Raw genomic sequence first — 18,321 nt, 5'->3', positions numbered from 1 at the left:
CCAGCTGGGCAAACCACCAGCTTCCTAGTTCCACAGCTGTCTTATGATCTTCAGGCAAGCCACATCTGAAGCACATAAAATATTAACGGGCAGGTTAGAGATTCGATCGCATATCTGAAACCGCCAGGAATATAAACCAGGCTTTTCTCCATTCTTCGAGCACATTATCAAGGTGTCGTAACAGTTAATTCCGTCAGTGGAAGATAATTGATTAATTTGAGTTAAGTACCCTAATGTTTCAACCAACGCAACCTTTTCTGCCATTTACAATATCTTTATTATCGGTGACTGCTTAGTATGTGAAAAATCTTCATACATGGCAGGCCATGTTAATTAGTCATGTCCATTCTTGTTTCTCAATATGTTCTTTTTTTTTTAACGGTGGCCGTTTTTTCCCCCCCAAACTCCCCCATATCTGATTGTGCTGCTAAACCTCGAACTAGGTGTTGGCAAAATGCTTCTGTGCTTCACGGACTATGATGTAGTGGCCCCTGCACCCACTGCCATAGGCAGAGCTAAGTCCATTAATCTTTCCCCACAGCCTCCTACGTTACATGGATAACAGATTACATTGCAGAATCCACAGTGTTTAATTGTTAAGACATGATCCAGCCGTTGTTTTTCGAGGAGGTTACTTTCAGATCTATCCAACTCCCCTACCGAAGAAAGATTAGCATTCCTGTCAGCATACACATCGAGGTTACTTCATAGAACATGGAACAGTACAGCACAGGAACACGCCGTTCAGCGCACAATGTTTGTGCCTAACGATGCCAAGATGAACTAATCTCTGACTGTATACCTTATCTACACTTTTCATAGTTTTATATGCCCGTCAGGTCTCTCCATACATTATATAGACACAAAATGCTGGAGTAATTCAGCGGGTCAGGCAGCAATTCTGGATATAGGAATAGGTGACATTTTGGGATGGAACCCTTCTTCCTTGAAGCGTACCCTGGAAGAAGGGTTCCCACCCAAAACGTCACCTATTCCCTTTCTCCAGGGATGCTGCCTGATCCCACTAAGTTACTCCAACATTTTGTTTCAATCTTCGGTATAAAACAGCAGCTGCAGTTCCTTCCTACACATTCCCAGGCCTTAAATGGCTTTATCCTAAGAATCATTTCACCCAAGGGGTTTCTTAGCATTTGATATTCTTCATACAAACGCAAGAGCGAAATTAGACATATCAAAAGATGCAGTTAACTATACAGAGACCATTAGGGGTTTCAGCTTGACTGCAACTACAGATTCAGGCCAATGTTCCGCGTCCTTCTGAGTTAGTGGAACAGAGAATCCACAAGTCATTAAGTCACTGAATATGTTACCATCAATTTTACATTTATACATAATTAAAACACAACAAATGGGATCTGCAAGAAAAAAGAACCTCAAATGGTTGCACTTCATTACAATTTCTTTATTGATTTTTAATGTCTATGGGCTTGGGAAATAAGGAATTAATCATTTTGTGAAGAGAATGCTTTCAACATGAGGAAACACAATATTGTGTCCTGAAAGACCTATGGCTTCATGAATGTCATGAGTTCTTCATGGGCTGAAATAAACTGAAATAAGCTGGGAGGGAGATTACAAGGATAAAACTAATCTATAATGTGCGTACCTGTGGGGGCAATAGACACATTTGGGCAGATTCAGCCCAAAGAAGGGAAAACCGTGTCAGCTGCAGGATTAGATCTTTACCGGATGACTTCAGTGAAATACCAGACCGAGATTTTTCACTTTTCCCAGTCCGACTAAATATAGAGAGCTATTTACAGCAATGCCCACTGTGTTCTCATGGTATTCTAGAATACTCAAGCATTCAAAGATTCCAGCGCAGCATTTTTTAAATAGAGTATAAATAGCTGACAGTGATCGATTAGGAAGAGAAATTGAAGAATAATGCTGAGCTACATTATTCAAGAACTCTATTGGCCGAAGGAAATTAAGTTGCTACCTCAGAGGTGATTTTATTTTTCTTTGGCTTGTTTTACACACTCACAATTTTACACTCACGCTGTAGATCCTTGGATTATGCATGATTTTCGATAAACGGATTATTTTCTGACACCTATAAACATTCAGATGCAATGACAGTTTATAATGCATTTACCTCAAAGCAGGAACTTGTGGTCAAAATTTGTCATTTTAAAACTTGCTCCGAGCAGGAACTCTGCTACAACCAATACAGGCTCAATATGATCGCAGATTGTTGCATACATTAATTTAAACCTGAAGCAGGTATCTATAGAGTCTTACAGCGTGGAAACAGGCACTTCGGCCCAACTTGCCCACACTGCCCAATATGTCCCATCTACACTAGTCCCACCTACCTGCATTTGGCCCTCTAAACCTGTCCTATCCATGTACCTGTCGACATGTTTCTTAAACATTGCAATAGTCCCTGCCTCTTCTGGCAGCACATTCCTTACACCCACCACCCTTTGTGTGAAAAACTTACTGCTGATTGCTTCTCAATGCTTTGAGATAGGCACGTGGAAATGCGGGAAGTGGGGGGGCTGGGGGATATGGATCACGTGCAGGCAGAGGAGATTAAGTTAACTTGGCATCATGTTCGGCGCAGGTGATATGGGCCGAAGGGGCTGTTCCTGTGCTGGATTGCTCTATGTTCAATGCACCCCTTTGGTTCTTATTCTGTAGCCTGGCAGGAGGTTGGAGAGGCGATTCTACAACACCGAGCTGGGGGAGCTCAGCTAAACGGTGTTCCTCTCATGGACTCCATGTCAAGTCTAGCAGTGGATCATAGTGATAAATGCAACGCCATCTGCTACTCAGCAAGTCTCATTCAACACTGCATGCACACAAATCCCAGGAGTTACTAAAGTTTCCATGGCAAAAATCCGTCAGCTCCAGTGAGCAAGGTTTCCCCATTATTTTAAACCTAAGATGACAGATTGTTGCCTGCATTAATTTCAATCTGAACCAAGTATTTTCCATACTGCTGATTGCTTCTCAATGCAGTACCCACAAATTAGTGCTATCACTCCACAGCGAGAATCTCGACACAACTTAACGGTGGACTCAAGCTGCACATTTTCAGTTAATGTTAATTAGGATCCAACAGTGTAAACAGACAGACAGCCTATTTGCAGAAGACTTCTGTTGCCAAATTAATTACAGACAAGATTCACTCACAAGTACCCTCACAGCGAGGGTTCGAATGAGGAGGAATGTAACTGCCATTGTACCACCCTACCTCACAGTCTAATAAACCACCGAGATATCCGAGCTCCTCCAAGTCTAGCTATTTGAGCACCACCACCACATTAGGTTCCTTCACCATTCGTAGCCATCCCATCAGCTGCCAAGTGTGTAGTAAAGAACTGCAGATGCTGGTTTAAATCGAAGGTAGACACAAAATGCTGGCGTAACAGGCACAGGTTGCTGATTGTAGATCATCAGCCATGATCACCATGAATGGCGGTGCTGGCTCGAAGGGCCAAAATGGCCTCCTCCAGCACCTATTTTCTATGTTTCTATGTAACTCAACGGGTCAGGCAGCATCTCTGGAGAGAAGGAAAGGGTGATGTTTCGAGTCGAGACCTTTCTTCAGACTGAAGAAGGGTCTTGGCCCGAAACGTCACCCATTCCTCCGCTCGAGATGCTGCCTGACCCGCTGAGCATTTTGTGTCTACTATCAGCTGCCAAGATACTTTAAGCTCTAGAATTGACTCTAGAACCCATTCTGCCTCACTACCTCTGCCTTCTCCTCCAGATTTGCTTTGGTTGGGCCTCAGTTGGAGTATTGTGTGCAGAGTTGGGTTTATTGTCGCGTGCTAACCAGTCAGCGGAAAGGCAAGACATGATTATAATCGAGCCATCCACAGGGTACAGACACACATGATAAAGGGAATAACGTAAATAACGTTTAGTGCAAGATAAAGCCAGTAAAGTCCGATCAAAGATAGAGATAGCCCAAGGGTCTACAATGAGGTAGAGAGTAATACAGGACTGCTCTCTAGTTGTTGGCGGGATGGTTCAGTCGCCTGATAACAGCTGGGAAGAAACTGTCCCTGAATCTGAAGGTGTGCCCTTTCACACTTATATACATTTTGCCTGATGGGAGAGGGGAGAAGAGTGAGTGACTGGGGTGTGGCCCGCCCCTGATTATGCTGCTGGCCTTGCCGAGGCAGCGTGAGGTGTAAATGGAGTCAACGCAAGGGAGGTTGGCCTGTGTGATGACCTGGGCTGCGTTCACTGTGGGATGTGGGAGGAATCCGGAGCACCTGGAGGAAACCCACATGGTCACAGGGAGAATGCGCAAACTCTACACAGACAACACCCGAGGTCAGGATCGAACCTGGGTCTCTGGCACTGGGTCCAAACCTGGGTCTCTGTGAGGCAGTGGCTCGACCAGCTGTGTCGCCCAGCACAGTTCCTGTGCTGTACTGTTCAATTACACTCTTTAAACCTACCTGATTGAGTTTTTGAACATCTGACATGATTCCTGTAGCTTTACATCAATTTTTTTTTAGTGCTGTACCTTGGGAATAAACTAACATTGATGGTGTTATATTTCACTAAGACTAATGCACGCTCTCACCACTGCAGATGTCACAGTGATTTATACAATTTACACTCCTGTCTAGATGAAGGCAAAGGAGCAAGGAACAGAAAAGCAAACAAAAGATGCTCTGAAAATTATTCCTTCACTTTGGTGAACATTGAATCAAAATTCCAAAACAGACGTCTTTGAGGGACACCAGCTATTTTTAGGGTTTATTTTACTTTTCTTGGAATGAATACTATGTTCTTCCTCATTACATTTGAGATTAACTTGAGCCACTTGTGGCCTTTAGTCGTGTTGAGTGAGACAATGTATCAATGGTAAAACTCTTCTGAAAACAAAAAGATGGGCACTACAAATTAACGTGTTGTCCCCATCACCTTCGGCCTCCCTGCATCACACAGAGACGACACTGGACACGCAACAAACTGCAGATGCTGGAACCTTGAGAAAAACACAAAGTGCTGGAGGAACTCGGCAGGTCAGGCAGCATCTGAGACTGATTCATTGCTTTTAAATGTTGAGAGTGTGGACATTTACTACGGTGAAGAGAACACAGGTGGCACGGTGACGTAGCAGTTATGTGCAGCAATAGAGTTTAGTGATAGAGTTACTGCCTTACAGCGCCAGAGACCCAGGTTCGATCCTGACAACGGGTGCTGTCTGTACGGAGTTTGTACCTTCTCCCCATGACCTGCGTGGGGTTTTCTCTGAGGTCTTGGGTTTCCTCCCACACTCCAAAGACGTCCAGGTCTGTAGGCTAATTGGCTTTGGTATAAATGTAACTTGTCTCTGGCGTGTGTAGGATAGTGTAAGTGTGTGGGGATCGCTGGTCAGAGCGGACTCAGTGGGCCGAAGGGCCTGTTTCTATGCTGTATCTCTAAAGCTACAAAAAAACAAAACTAAAAACACCAGGCAATGATTCAGTTATGTTCACAGTGGAATCCCTTCAGATTAACCTGTTGTGGAACAGTGTTGGATAACTCAGTGGGGCTGGCACATAGATTGGGGCCTAACTGTGCACAGTTGTGTCTTTTGCCCATCTGAGACTCAGACCACAGCTCCCAGACACCACATTACAGTGACAGTGACAGATGCAAAAGGCTTCTTAGAGCACGTATTACACCTTCTCATCCAGATATAGAACACTGGGCTGCAGAGATTAGGGGAAGAAAATCCCGTTATATTTACATCTTAACTTTTCATTTTAGAAAACAAACTCCCCAGATCTCGCACGAGTGAAGGCTAGTTCAAAGCCCCTAAAGCATAAACATGCAATCCATTTGAATTATTTGCAGTCAGTTTTAACGTGAATGTAGATTGTATCCACGGCAAGATTCTTTTGAATGAATAGATTGGTACATTCAGCATCGTACCAGCCAGTTCAACAAAATAATGAGATGTGGAAATTAATGGTGAGAGACAGGGAATATTTAGAATTCAGCAGGTGTAAATTAAATCAACACAAAATGTGCTATAAATGTGCAGCAGGTCAGGCAGCAAGTGGCAAAGCAGATTCTTCCAAGTGTTAACCTATTGACTCACATTTACTTTCCCACCCTGAGCAACCTCTCAGATATTCAGAGAATTTTCTATTTTTATTACAGTTTCCAGCATTCATAATTTCCTTTTTTTTTCTTCTAAACCTTCTACCTAACGTGTAGAGAGACAGATACAACCTGGGCAAAAAAAATAACGTGGCCACCTTATACTCCGACAGAAATTCAAACCCATTCCTAGTTGGCACCGCGATCATGAAAGCTAACCAACCGAATGCATCCCCCCCCACCATCAAAGACCACCTCCTTGAATCTATCACAGCACACTTGGACACTCACGCAGGCACACCAGAAGCCATAACCTAGCTCCAAAACCTAGACATCAGTAAAGAAGTTGCTATCATCACCGGGGTCAACCTTTTTGACCACCTTATCCACCTGCGCCTCGACCTTCAAGGGACCATGCACATGTACTCCTAGATCCCTCTGCTCTACAACACTACCCAGAGGCCTACCATTTACAGCGCAAGTCCTGCCCTTGTTCAATGCCCTAAAATGCAACAACTCATATTTCTCTGTATTAAATTCCATCAACCATTCCTCCGCTCACCTGGCCAATTGATCCAGATCCTGCTGCAATCTTTCACTATCATCCTCAATATCTGCAAAACCTCTCACTTTTGTAGCATCAGCAAACTTGCTAATCTTGCCCTGTATGTTCTCATCCAAATCATTGATGTAGATGACATCAGTAACAGACCCAGCATCGAACCCTGAGGCACACCGCTAGTCACAGGCCTCCAGTCCGAGAAGCAACCTTCCACCATCACCCTCTGCTTCCTTCCATGGAGCCACTTTGCTATCCATTCAGCTATCTCTCCTTGGATCCCATGCGATCTAACCTTCCAGAGCAGCCTACCATGCGGAACCTTGTCGAACGCCTTACTGAAATCCATGTACACAACATCTACAGCTCTGCCCTCATCAACCTTTTTGGTCACGTCTTCAGAAAAAATCAATCAGATTTGTGAGACACGACCTCCCACGTAAAAAAACCATGCTGGCTCTCCCTAATCTGCCCTTGCCCATCCAAATGCCTGTATAACCTATCACTTAGAATACTCTCTAATAATTTTCCAACTGCATATGTTAAGCTCACCAGCCTAATGTTCCCAGCATTTTCCCTGCAGTCTTTCTTGAAAAGAGGTACAGCATTTGCCACCCTCCAGTCTTCCGGCACCTCTCCTGTATTTAAGGACGACTCGTAAATGTCAACCAGGGCTCCCGCAATTTCCTTTCTAGTTTCCCGCAATGTCCTCGGATATATCTGATCAGGCCCTGGAGATTTGTCTACCTTCATACACGACAGTACCTTCGTCGACGGTAACACTGACTGCTCTCAGGACACTTCCATTGACTGCCCCAGGTTCCTCCGTCCTACTGTCTTTCTCCTCTGGAGAAATACTCATTGAGGACCTTGCCCATCTCCTGCGGCTCCACACAGAGGTGACTGCTTTGATTCCTGAGAGGTCCCACTCTCTCTCTAGTTACCCTTTTCCCCTTATGTATTTATAAAATATTTTGGGATTGTCCTAAATGCTACCAGCCAGAGCTATATCCTGGCCTCTTTTTGCCCTTCTGATCTCCTTTTTGTTTACTCCTTAGTTCCCAAAACTCCTCCAGGGATGCACTTGATCCCAGCTGCCTATACCTGTCCCACGCATCCTTTTTGTTTTTGACTAACGTCTCAATTTCCCTTGTCAGCCAAGCTTCCTTACGTTTGCCTGCTTTGCCCTTCACTCTAACGGGAATCTATATATCCTGCGCTTTCATCAGCACACTTTTAAAAACGTCCCACTTGGCCGATGTTCCTTTCCCCTCAAATAACCTGCTCCAGTCAACTTGAGCGAGTCCTTCTCTCATACCCTCAAAGTTGGCCTTACCCCAGTTGAGCATTTTAACACGTCGATCCTCTCCGTCCCTATCCATAACTAGCTTAAACCTAATTCAACTGTGGTCACTGGTCCCACTGGTTACTTCTTACCAGTACTTTGTCGACGGTAACACTGACTGTAAGAGCCAGACAATATTGGACAGAAAACTGTAGCACGATCTTTTGACATGCACACTGTTACAAATTTGGTCTCGCAGTTTGGGGTTAAAAAAAAATCAGTGATTGTTCTGTAGGGCAACATCATGAACATATTTGTCAACATTTCTTTGGCTTGGCGTAGCTGGTAAAATTATTCTCTACTGATGTACAACACAGGAAGAGGCACTTCAGCCCACAATGTACCAATAACTTTGCTGTATATCAGGCTGGAAATAATTGATGGCCACATTAGTTGTTCGACAGGTGATATATTAAAAAAAAACTTTCTTCCTGAGAAATGTGGGTTAAAATCCATCTCCAGTCCCATTTTAGAAACCTATACTGATGCTGCAATGCGGTGCTGAGAGAGCGCTGATCATCAGAGATGCCACACACTTCACAGCTTCAAGTTATCCCACACTGCCCGAGGGCATATGAAGTCCCTTTTGAATTATCTTCACTCTTGTTACATGGGGAACACATCAAATTGTGCACAGCAACTTCCCAGAAACAGCAAAACAATAACACATGGCGGTTTTATCATATTTATTGAAGGATAAATATTGCCCAGGACATCAGTAATACACCCCTGCCCCTCTTCAAAATGTCATAACTATGAGAGAGAGTAGACAGGACGCTTGTTTAAAGTCAGCAGGCAGCTTCTCCGACGGTGAAGTGCTGCACTGATTATCAGTCTAGATTTCAACATGGGGCTGGCTGGGGATTCAGACCTACAACCTCCTGATAATGCGCTATCCACCGACTCAGAGCTCAAGGGGTTCAGATCCAACAACCTTTTACTTAATACTTTGCTGAAATATCGTATGGAAGAACACTGTATCCACCACCCATCTGCAAATATAACCGTTGACTTATCTTTAACCACAGGCATTCCTGACTCTTGATTTTATCTCACAGACTCAAGGCTTAAGCTATAGAATCTGTCAGCTACTGAGAATGCCAAGAGGGTTTTCAACTCCATGTGAAAATAATGAGACCAATGAAAGCCATAAAAAGGGGTTGTATTGTCCCAGTGACATTTCCTGTGTGGGTCAGGGTTTGGAGAGGGGCATTGCTGTTAAATTGACATTAGTGTCATTTGGTTCTGCCATAGGACTATGATTTATTAAAGCACAATTCAATCTTCTCCACTAAGTGGAGCATTGATTGTGTGTGGGCTAAAGTGGTTTGCGCTGCTTCCAAAGCACTAATAATCGAGCCTTTTGTTCTCGGGGTCCGTTCCTCTTTATTAATCTGCATTCTAGGTCCTTGATCAATTAATTGGGATTGCTAATCAAGGGGGCAAAAGCTCAGCCTGTTATCGGGTTTTAGAAAGACGCAGGTCACAAGGGGGGGGGGGGGTGGGGGGGGGGGATCAAGGGATCGTGATCCTTGTAGGTTCTCAGGCTGACAAGACACATGTGTACAGAGCCCCGGACGAATCTGCTCTGAGAACAAGCTACCCGCACTCCACTCTGCCCCAGCAGTGACCGTTTTTAATGAAGTGAATGAAATAATTGTTTTTTAAAAAAGAAAGTTGTAACCGGGCTGGAATGGGCAATGGAATTCCTTCCACATGGATTTAGAACATAGGACAATGCAGCACAGGCATTGGCTCTTCACCCCACAATATCCGTGTTAACGCGATATCAGTTAGGATAATCTCCCCTGCCTGTAAGTGATCCATATCGCAGATCTACGTGCCGGTCAAAAAGCCTCTTTGATGCCGCTATCAAATCCAGCCACCCGCCACTCATTCCTCACACAACTCCTTTAAACGTTGTCCCTCTCGCCTCAAAGCTGTCTTCCCTAGCCTTTGACATTGAAGGGTCTGACTGCCACCCTATCGACGATTCTTCTAATTTTACACGCTTCTATCAGGTCTCCCCTCAACCTCTGACGCTCCAGAGTTAGCAGGATCTCTGGTGGTATACACTGGAATTTAGAAGGATGAGAGGAGATCTTATAGAAACGTATAAGATTATTAAGGGGTTGGACACGTTAGAGGCAGGAAACATATTCCCAATGTTGGGGGAGTCCAGAACCAGGGGCCACAGTTTAAGAATAAGGGGTAGGCCATTTAGAACTGAGATGAGGAAAAACTTTTTCAGTCAGAGAGTTGTGAATCTGTGGAATTCTCTGCGTCAGAAGGCAGTGGAGGCCAATTCTCTGAATGCATTCAAGAGAGAGCTGGATAGAGCTCTTAAGGATAGCGGAGTCAGGGGGTATGGGGAGAAGGCAGGAACGGGGTACTGATTGAGAATGATCAGCTATGATCACATTGAATGGCGGTGCTGGCTCGAAGGGCCGAATGGCCTCCTCCTGCACCTATTGTCTATTGTTCCCAGACACTTGGCTCCAAGTGCAGCTGCACTGAAATCATGTGGGAGCCAGTTTAGTTTATTCTGGAGAACATTAAGCCAGGCCACACTGTGGTTGGATTGGACTGTGGACGAGCTCCTCGGTACAATTGAATAACTGCCTGTCCATTTGAGATAACAGAGCAGTCCATTTACACAAATGCATCAATAGAGCATTAGGGCACTTTAACATTGGGTCAAAGTGCTGCTCTTGGCGTCATAGGCTGCTTTGTGACGGAGATGCCTATCTATATTCCTTTTTAAAACGTGAATGCTACTCAATTAACCTCTCTCTCTCTCTCTCTCTCTCTCCATGTCCCCTACACACACCACCCTCAGCCCTCCCAAGTGTAAATCATGATAGAATCAGGATTAAGCTCGTCACTGACATTGAGGGGGAAAGAAATGGTTTACAAAGGCAGTGGAGGATATTGTTAGTGGAACAGATTTAATGCCCCTGCGTTGCAATCAGCATTTCCTTGTATTCTGAGCAATGTCGGATATTTTAGCAACCTAAGACGGAGGGACAGAACTGAACTAACTGTGCATTTGTCTGAAGTAAAGGGACTCAGGCACAATATCTCATCCTCTGCAGAGTACCCAATCCCACAGGGGTTGGGGAACAAGGTTTCTCCTAATAAGGGAATTCCTATTTTTAAATTAGCAACCCATCTCCTTGGCAGGGATTTCCAATTGCTGTAAAAAATGCTTGGGTTAAACTTGCAAGTTAGTAAACCAATAAAGCAAATCCAAACTGCTGCTGGTTTTTGGGAATCTAATCCCCGACTGCAATGAAGCACACCCACTCTCTGAGGTTGAAATTCCTCATTGTTTTTCTCCCATGCGAATCAGTCAGTTCCTGACGCCCTTTGGAAGTGGTACAAGAACCGTCGCATGGAGAGGAGGTGGCATGGATTTTGGATATGGGGGGGGGGGGGAGTGGGTTTGTGGGCAGAAATGGACCATTTCTACATTTTGTTCTCTCCAAGAAGCAGTAATTTGTAACAGAATCTAGTCATGCTGCATGAAAACAGGCCCGTTGGCCAACTCCTCCATACCGACAAAGATGCCCAATCTAAGCTAATCCCATATCCGTCTAAACCTTTCTATCCATGTGCTTGTCACAATATCTTTTAAATGTAGTTATAGTGCCTGCCTCAACTATTTCTTCTGGCAGCTCGTACCACCCTTGTCTGTTCTATGCACCAGCTGTGCTACTAAGCATGTATCGGATTCAGTAGCTCCCCAGAACCCAGTTCAAGTATATTCTTCGTGGGGATGACCATTGCATACATATTTGGGAGCTCAGCAATTTCATGACACTTCATCACATCCCAATTCCAACTTTGCCCAAGATACAGGTACCTGGACTCAGCTCGTGCTCAGAGCTGCACCAGTGGATCGCAACGTGTTAGTGCGCATCTAACTAATTATAGCCAACCATTGGAACAGTGATGCAGAGAGCAGAGAGCTGCTGCCTCACGGTGCCAAGGACGCAGGTTCAATCCTGACCTCGGGTATTGCCTGTTACATTCTCCCTCTGAATATTCTGGCACATTCCCAAAGTTGTGCATGTTGACAGGATAATTGGAAACTGCAATCACCCCTAGTTAGTGGACAAATGATAGAATCTGGATGGACTTGATGGGAATATAGGGTGAATACAAAGTGGGATAAGTGTCAATGGGTGGTTGGTGGGCGGAACGAATTCGATGGGCAGAAAGGCCTGTTTCCATGCTATATCTGCATATGGCCATTCCCTGGAAATTCAATCGTTGAGTTGAGTTGAGTTGAAGGAAGTGGAATTGAAAGCTCAATATTTTGCAGAGCGATAAGGATAAGGACTATTTCTGGGTCATTCAGAATCGCTCCAGAATCACCCTGCCTCTCCCATGTGTGAATCACCTTTGGGTGACCCCAGCCAGATTACCGCATCAGGGACATACAGGATGACCTCACTGAAATTAGAATTCTAGGTCTGCTGCAAAATGAATTTGATTAACATCAATTCCCTGACAAACCTTGGCAACATTCCAGAATTATATGAAATAATAACTACAGCAACGTAATTTCACAAAGAAAAAAAAGCATTGCGTTGATGATGAGAAGCAGGAGTTGGTAAAACTGACAAAGTTAATGCAATTCCCAGATAAATTGCTGTGTGATGTACATCCCCAACCTCTTTCAGGATTAACAGTAACAATTTCAAAGAAGTTACCGTAAGATTTTGGATTCATCTCAATTAAATGAAAGCACAGGTTGCAAGGAATGCGGCTAAATTGGATGTTGCGTTTATTAGCATCCACTTTCAATCAATCTTCCATCACCAGTGGGTGCCCATAGCTCTGGGAACTAACAAGAGGTCTGAATTAAGGCCTCGTCTATTCATGCACCGAATCTCATCAACATTCTTCAAGATGCCGGGAAATTTGTGATCAGAAACCACAGAATTCTGTGCAGGGGCAAGGGATTCTCCCAAAATAATCTCCCTGTTTTTCGAAAGATAAGAACACATTCAGAAGAAGGGTCTCGACCCGAAACGTCACCCATTCCTTCTCTCCCGAGATGCTGCCTGACCTGCTGTTACTCCAGCATTTTGTGAATAAAAACCTTCGATTTCTACCAGCATCTGCAGTTATCTTCTTATAACACATTCAATTAGTTTCCCATCCCATTGAAAATGATGCAGTACACACAAATGTGCAGCCAAATCCCCCTATTGAACTTTGAAGTTATAATAACAGACTTTTAATCCACTTTGGTTGACTCGGGTTTACAAAATACTACATGAATGAATGCAGAAGATAGGTTTAATTTTCTGTGAGGTATGGAGAAAACAAAACACTTTGTTATCTTACACAAAGTTGACACAGTGGCATAGAGGTAGAGCTACTGCCTGACAGCACCAGGGACCCGGGTTTGAACCTGACTACGGGTGCTGTCTGTATGGTGTTTGTACGTTCTCCCCGTGACCTGCACGAGGTTTCTCCGAGGTCTTGGGTTTCCTCCCACACTTCAAAGACGTACAGGTTTGTAGCTTTGTATAATTGTAAATTGTTCCTAGTGTATGTAGGATAGTATACTGGTAAGGCGTGGACTTGGTGGGCCAAAGGGCCTGTTTTCGCACTGTATTTCTCAACTAAACTAAACAGCAATTAGATGCAGTAGGCAGGCAAAAACAAATGTACTCAAATAATTTGAAATGGTAGGTCATGAAGCAACTAATAGTTTGACTGAGTGAATTGATTGAAAAAAAACAGCATGGAAACAGGCCCTTCGGCCCACCGAGTCCATGCCAAGCACCCGTCACCCGTTCACACTGGGTCTATGTTATCCCACTTTCTCATCCACGCCCCACAAATCAGCGGCAATGTATCGAAATCAATTACACGAGAAACCCACACGTCTTTGGGATATGGGAGGAAATCTCGAGGTCTTGGGTTTCCTCCCACACTTCAAAGAGGTACAGGTTTGTAGCTTTGTATAATTGTAAATTGTCCTGGAGAAAATCCACACAGTCACAGCGAGAACGTGCAAACTCCACACAGACATAACACAAGGGCAGCATCGAACCCAGGTCACTGGCGCTGTGAGGCAGCAGCTCGACCACCTGCACCACTGTGCCGCCCTGTTAATTTGTACAAAAATGTATTGCACTTAATTAGAAGCCATTAGTGTATTACAAGGGCTTTGGTGAAATGTGCTGCAAGATGAAAGTGCAATATTATTAGCAAAAGACTGATGGCTCTTTCATCAGTAACAGTAATGAAAAAAGATGGTAAAACATCTAGACTACTGACACAGATTTAGAACTGAACAATGTTGCTCTTTTCAATCATCTCTTCCCCTGTTGCATATTTTCAGTGTGGTCAGATTATATTTTAAACTGTACACAATAAATTTATTAGGTATAATGTGAGTCGTTATAATTAGTTGATTCTGATTATTTCTTTAAGTTACTCTTCCTATCACGTTACTGGGTAAACATTTTAGAAAAGGAAAGCTTTGAAATTGAGTACGCTGTCGCCAGTGTGTGCTGACAGTAGCTAGAACTGGTAAAACCAAATATACCTGAAAGATTCTATTCGGAAAAAAAAAGGCTGCAAGGATCCTATACCCATCTATTAAATTTAATTAGGACCTTGTTTTATAAATCAATTACAACTGCACTAACTCACCCTATTAAACATGCCTGGGTAACACAGTATTTCCCCTCTTATGGTCTTTCAGATTTTATGGTCATTGAATCCAAATAAATCAATGCAAATCCTTGCAGTTCATATTTCCTGCAAAATAAATCCCCAGTGACAGAGAAGAGAAACATGGAAAAGTGCAGCCTTTGCTTTCAGAGCGACAAGCCTCGGCCACTTTAAATATGAAAGATGATCTTCAAGGGTGAAAGCTGTGGTTTCAAGCTCTCGTTAGGCTATTGATGCAGGAATTCATCTTTGGAAAGGCTCATTGTAGCTTCAGACAATGCTCCTCGTGTGAAAGGGAACTGAAAGGGCCAGCAGGGAGCAGCCATTCTGGAAGGAACCTCCACTGGCTCCAAATTCCTGCTCCACAAACAGCTAGCAGGTCTCTTTTTTTTCTGGGGAGATGCTCCATATAGCAGCCAGTGGAAGCAAAAATCATTCACTCCGTCGCACTGCATGACAATAACCAGCAACCTTACAATTATATCTTTGCAGTGATATATAATGGGAGCTCAGATGAAGAAAACATTGACCCATAATTCATTATGTTTCCCCTCCAAAGTGTAAATACTCCTGTAAATAATTTATTGGAAATGAAGGACAAATGGCCACAGGAAAGGGATCCTCAAGGTTGAAAACATGAAATGAATCAATATGTTGTATTTAGGAGACACCAAGCTTTAGAATTGAGGGGATTTGGTTTCCCCATGGGAGAGCAAGGGCCATCCAACCTCTCTCAGTGCCGCCATTTCCATTTGGAAGTGTTCAGTTGCACATTATGAGCCCACAGGAGGCTGCTCCCATTTTCTATTCATTGTGGAGTACAGACCTTGATAAGTTCTGCTGGTCATTGAGTTGAAAACGGCAGAGGCCGACCGGTCCAAATGAGTGACGATTGTTGCAATCAATGGGGAACGCTTACACTTTTGCATGGAACTAAAAATATACCTGCCTTGCAAGGTTAAAGGTGGTGGCTGTGTGACTATTCAGTAGTTTATCAGATTGTCAGAATGTTATTGTACTCAAGACCTGGCTGGACATTTGAATTAACATCTTCAGCGGTGCAAATATTCAAATAAACTCTCACTTTATCCCCTTTATCTTGTATCTGTATATTGTGAATGGCTCAATTATAATCATGTATTTGTTGTCTTTCTGCTGACTGGTTAGCACGCAACAAAAGCTTTTCACTGCACACATGACAATAAACTAAACCCAGTTTACATCCTCCAGTAAACTATCAGCTTCAGTCACTCGGCTGTTTGTCAAACGTGGGTTTCAGTTGCCAAGGTCTAACGCGGTTAAACTCCAGGCTGTTTCAGACATAGGCAACTTGGACTCGCTCTTTAAAAACAATGCATCTCTTGAAGAAATGTGGGACTTGCTATTTCCACCCGGCAGCTTTTGCGTTGTAAGTTGATGTTGTGCAACTTGCTTGATACAATAATAGCCAGATGTCGGCAGTGGGACAGTCCCGATTTCCAAGAACAATGTTGGCAATTTCTTTGAGCTTTCTTAAGAGCCTGACTCGTGACAATTTTAGGAGGGGCAGTAACAGATGTGACCCGCAAACTCAAAACACCCCTCTAACCCCAGTTAGAACAGCAGGAAAGATGAATATTTTAGGAAGTAGAATCACTCGGATTTCTCCTCCTCCCACCCCCTCCCCCGGGTCTTGCTCTGAGGTGGCGGGGGTAGAAGTGGTGGACATCGGCAGTATTCCTGACCAGCACGGACAGGTTGGGCCGAAAGGCTTGTTTCCGTGCTGTGGGACTGGATGGCTCCATTGGGGCGCTGCACGGGCTTTGGGAAGAGCCGGGTTGCGCCGTTTGGAGATAAATACACGGGACACCAGCAATGTATTTTTGGTTGCGCCGGGTGTTAAATAGCTTTATTTTAATTTTGCGGAATTACTTTCCTCTTCGGGGAAGGTCCAGCCTCCAGCAGTGGCGGCCGCGTGTACCTGGGGCAAATGGCACTGCTGTTTGGAAGGAGCGAAGTCAGGGATGGTTTGAGCGCAGCACGGGTCAGACTCCGGGCAACACCAGCCGTGAATAGCAGGTCGGCAATCTACCAAACGATCACAGTTCCCACCTCTCTGGCTGGGTGACCCCGCTCCCCAAACATCGAACCCACCCCCTCCGCAACTTGAGCCAGAGACACGGGCTTGATCCCAACCTCGGGTGCTGACTACGTGGAGTTTGCACGTTCTCCCTGTGACTGCGTGGGTCTCCTCCCACGCCCCGACGACGTGGCTAATTGGTCCCTGTGAATTAACCCGGTGCGTAAGTAGTGGATGGGAAAGTGGGATAACGTAGAACTAGTGTGATCGGTGGTCAGCATGGACTCTGAGGGCCGAAGGGCCTGTTACCGGGCGGTATCTCTAAACTAATCCAAGGTGACACATTTCTCCCAAAATCCCACTCCGGCCAAGCCCAGGGTCGGAAAGAAGAGACCAAATTACAACGCGGGCTTCAAGGAGGGCAGTAAACACAACGCGGGCGCAGGAAGGAACCGCAGGCGCTGCGGAACACAGAAGACAGACACAAAGTGCTGGAGTAACTGCGGGTCAGGCAGCTTCTCTGGAGAAAAGGCACGGGAGACGTTTTGGGTCGGAACCCTGTCTGAAAAAGGGTCCCGACCCGTCCTGTTTTCCTCCTGCCTGACCCGCTGAGTTACTCCGGCACTTTGCGTCTGAACACAACACGGACCTGCGGGGTCTTTGCGGGACTTGGTACCCGCTTTGGAAGATTCCCCGGGACCGTTTAATGAATGAACGTCCCTCCTCACGGTCAATAATCATCCGCTAAAATATCCACCCCGCGCCTTCATTGAGTCTTTAATCTCGACCTGTCCAACAGTGAATGCAGGTGAACTGCAAAGCGAATCAATGCAAGCGCTCAGATGCAGCCCAGAACACGGGGGAGACGGTTACACGTCCCATCGGCGGCTGTGTCTGAGGGTTTCATTGATTTTAAAACAAGGCTTGGGATGCACGATCTCCAGTCGGCTGGAACAAGCATCTGGATACGGGACTTGCGCTGAATTTGCGCAGTGGCGCACAGATCCGCGCTTCACCTAAGATCAGCTCGCCACGACCAGCACAGAGAGAGAGATAGAGATAGAGATAGAGAGAGAAAGGAACAGGGAGCACAGAGGCACCGGCCCTTATTGATACCATGTGGTCTACACCGAAGATAGACACAAAATCCTGGCGTAACTCAGTGGGACAGGCAGCATCTCTGGAGAGAAGGGATAGGTGACGTTTCGGGCCGAGAGCCTCCATCATTCATACAACGCTACCCTTTAAACCCCAGAAGAGTCACTAACCTGAAGTGTCCCACATGTTCAGTTCGATCCTTTGTTTGTCAATTTCAAAACTCGCCGTATAATTCTCAAACACTGTGGGCACGTAGTTCTGGAGTGAGAGAGAGAGAGAAAATGCTTGGAGTTAAACAGCGAGACAAGAGAACGGGCAACGTGGCTTTAAGACACGGGTTAAATATTTAACACGCAACTGTAGCAAATTAATTTAACGCGGGGGCAAGAGTTAATTTCAGCATCCTCTAATTTTTTATTTTAAAAAAGCTTGCTGTCGAGGGCGAATGGACATTTGGAAGCTCATCATTTGCAAAATACA

General features: G+C 44.8%; 1 protein-coding gene across 1 annotated transcript in view; it reads right to left on the bottom strand.

Annotated features, from left to right (window-relative positions):
• Positions 1-18,321, bottom strand: part of rnd2 (Rho family GTPase 2) — a 73,671-nt gene that overhangs the window by 54,572 nt on the left and 778 nt on the right. The window contains 1 exon segment of the mRNA XM_078424815.1: positions 18,012-18,099. Coding sequence (XP_078280941.1) covers positions 18,012-18,099 — 88 coding nt within the window.

Source organism: Rhinoraja longicauda, chromosome 29 (genome assembly GCF_053455715.1).
Source record: "Rhinoraja longicauda isolate Sanriku21f chromosome 29, sRhiLon1.1, whole genome shotgun sequence".
Lineage (NCBI taxonomy): Eukaryota > Metazoa > Chordata > Chondrichthyes > Rajiformes > Arhynchobatidae > Rhinoraja > Rhinoraja longicauda.
The sequence above is the reverse complement of the archived record's forward strand: the minus strand, read 5'-3'. Positions and strand labels throughout refer to the sequence as shown.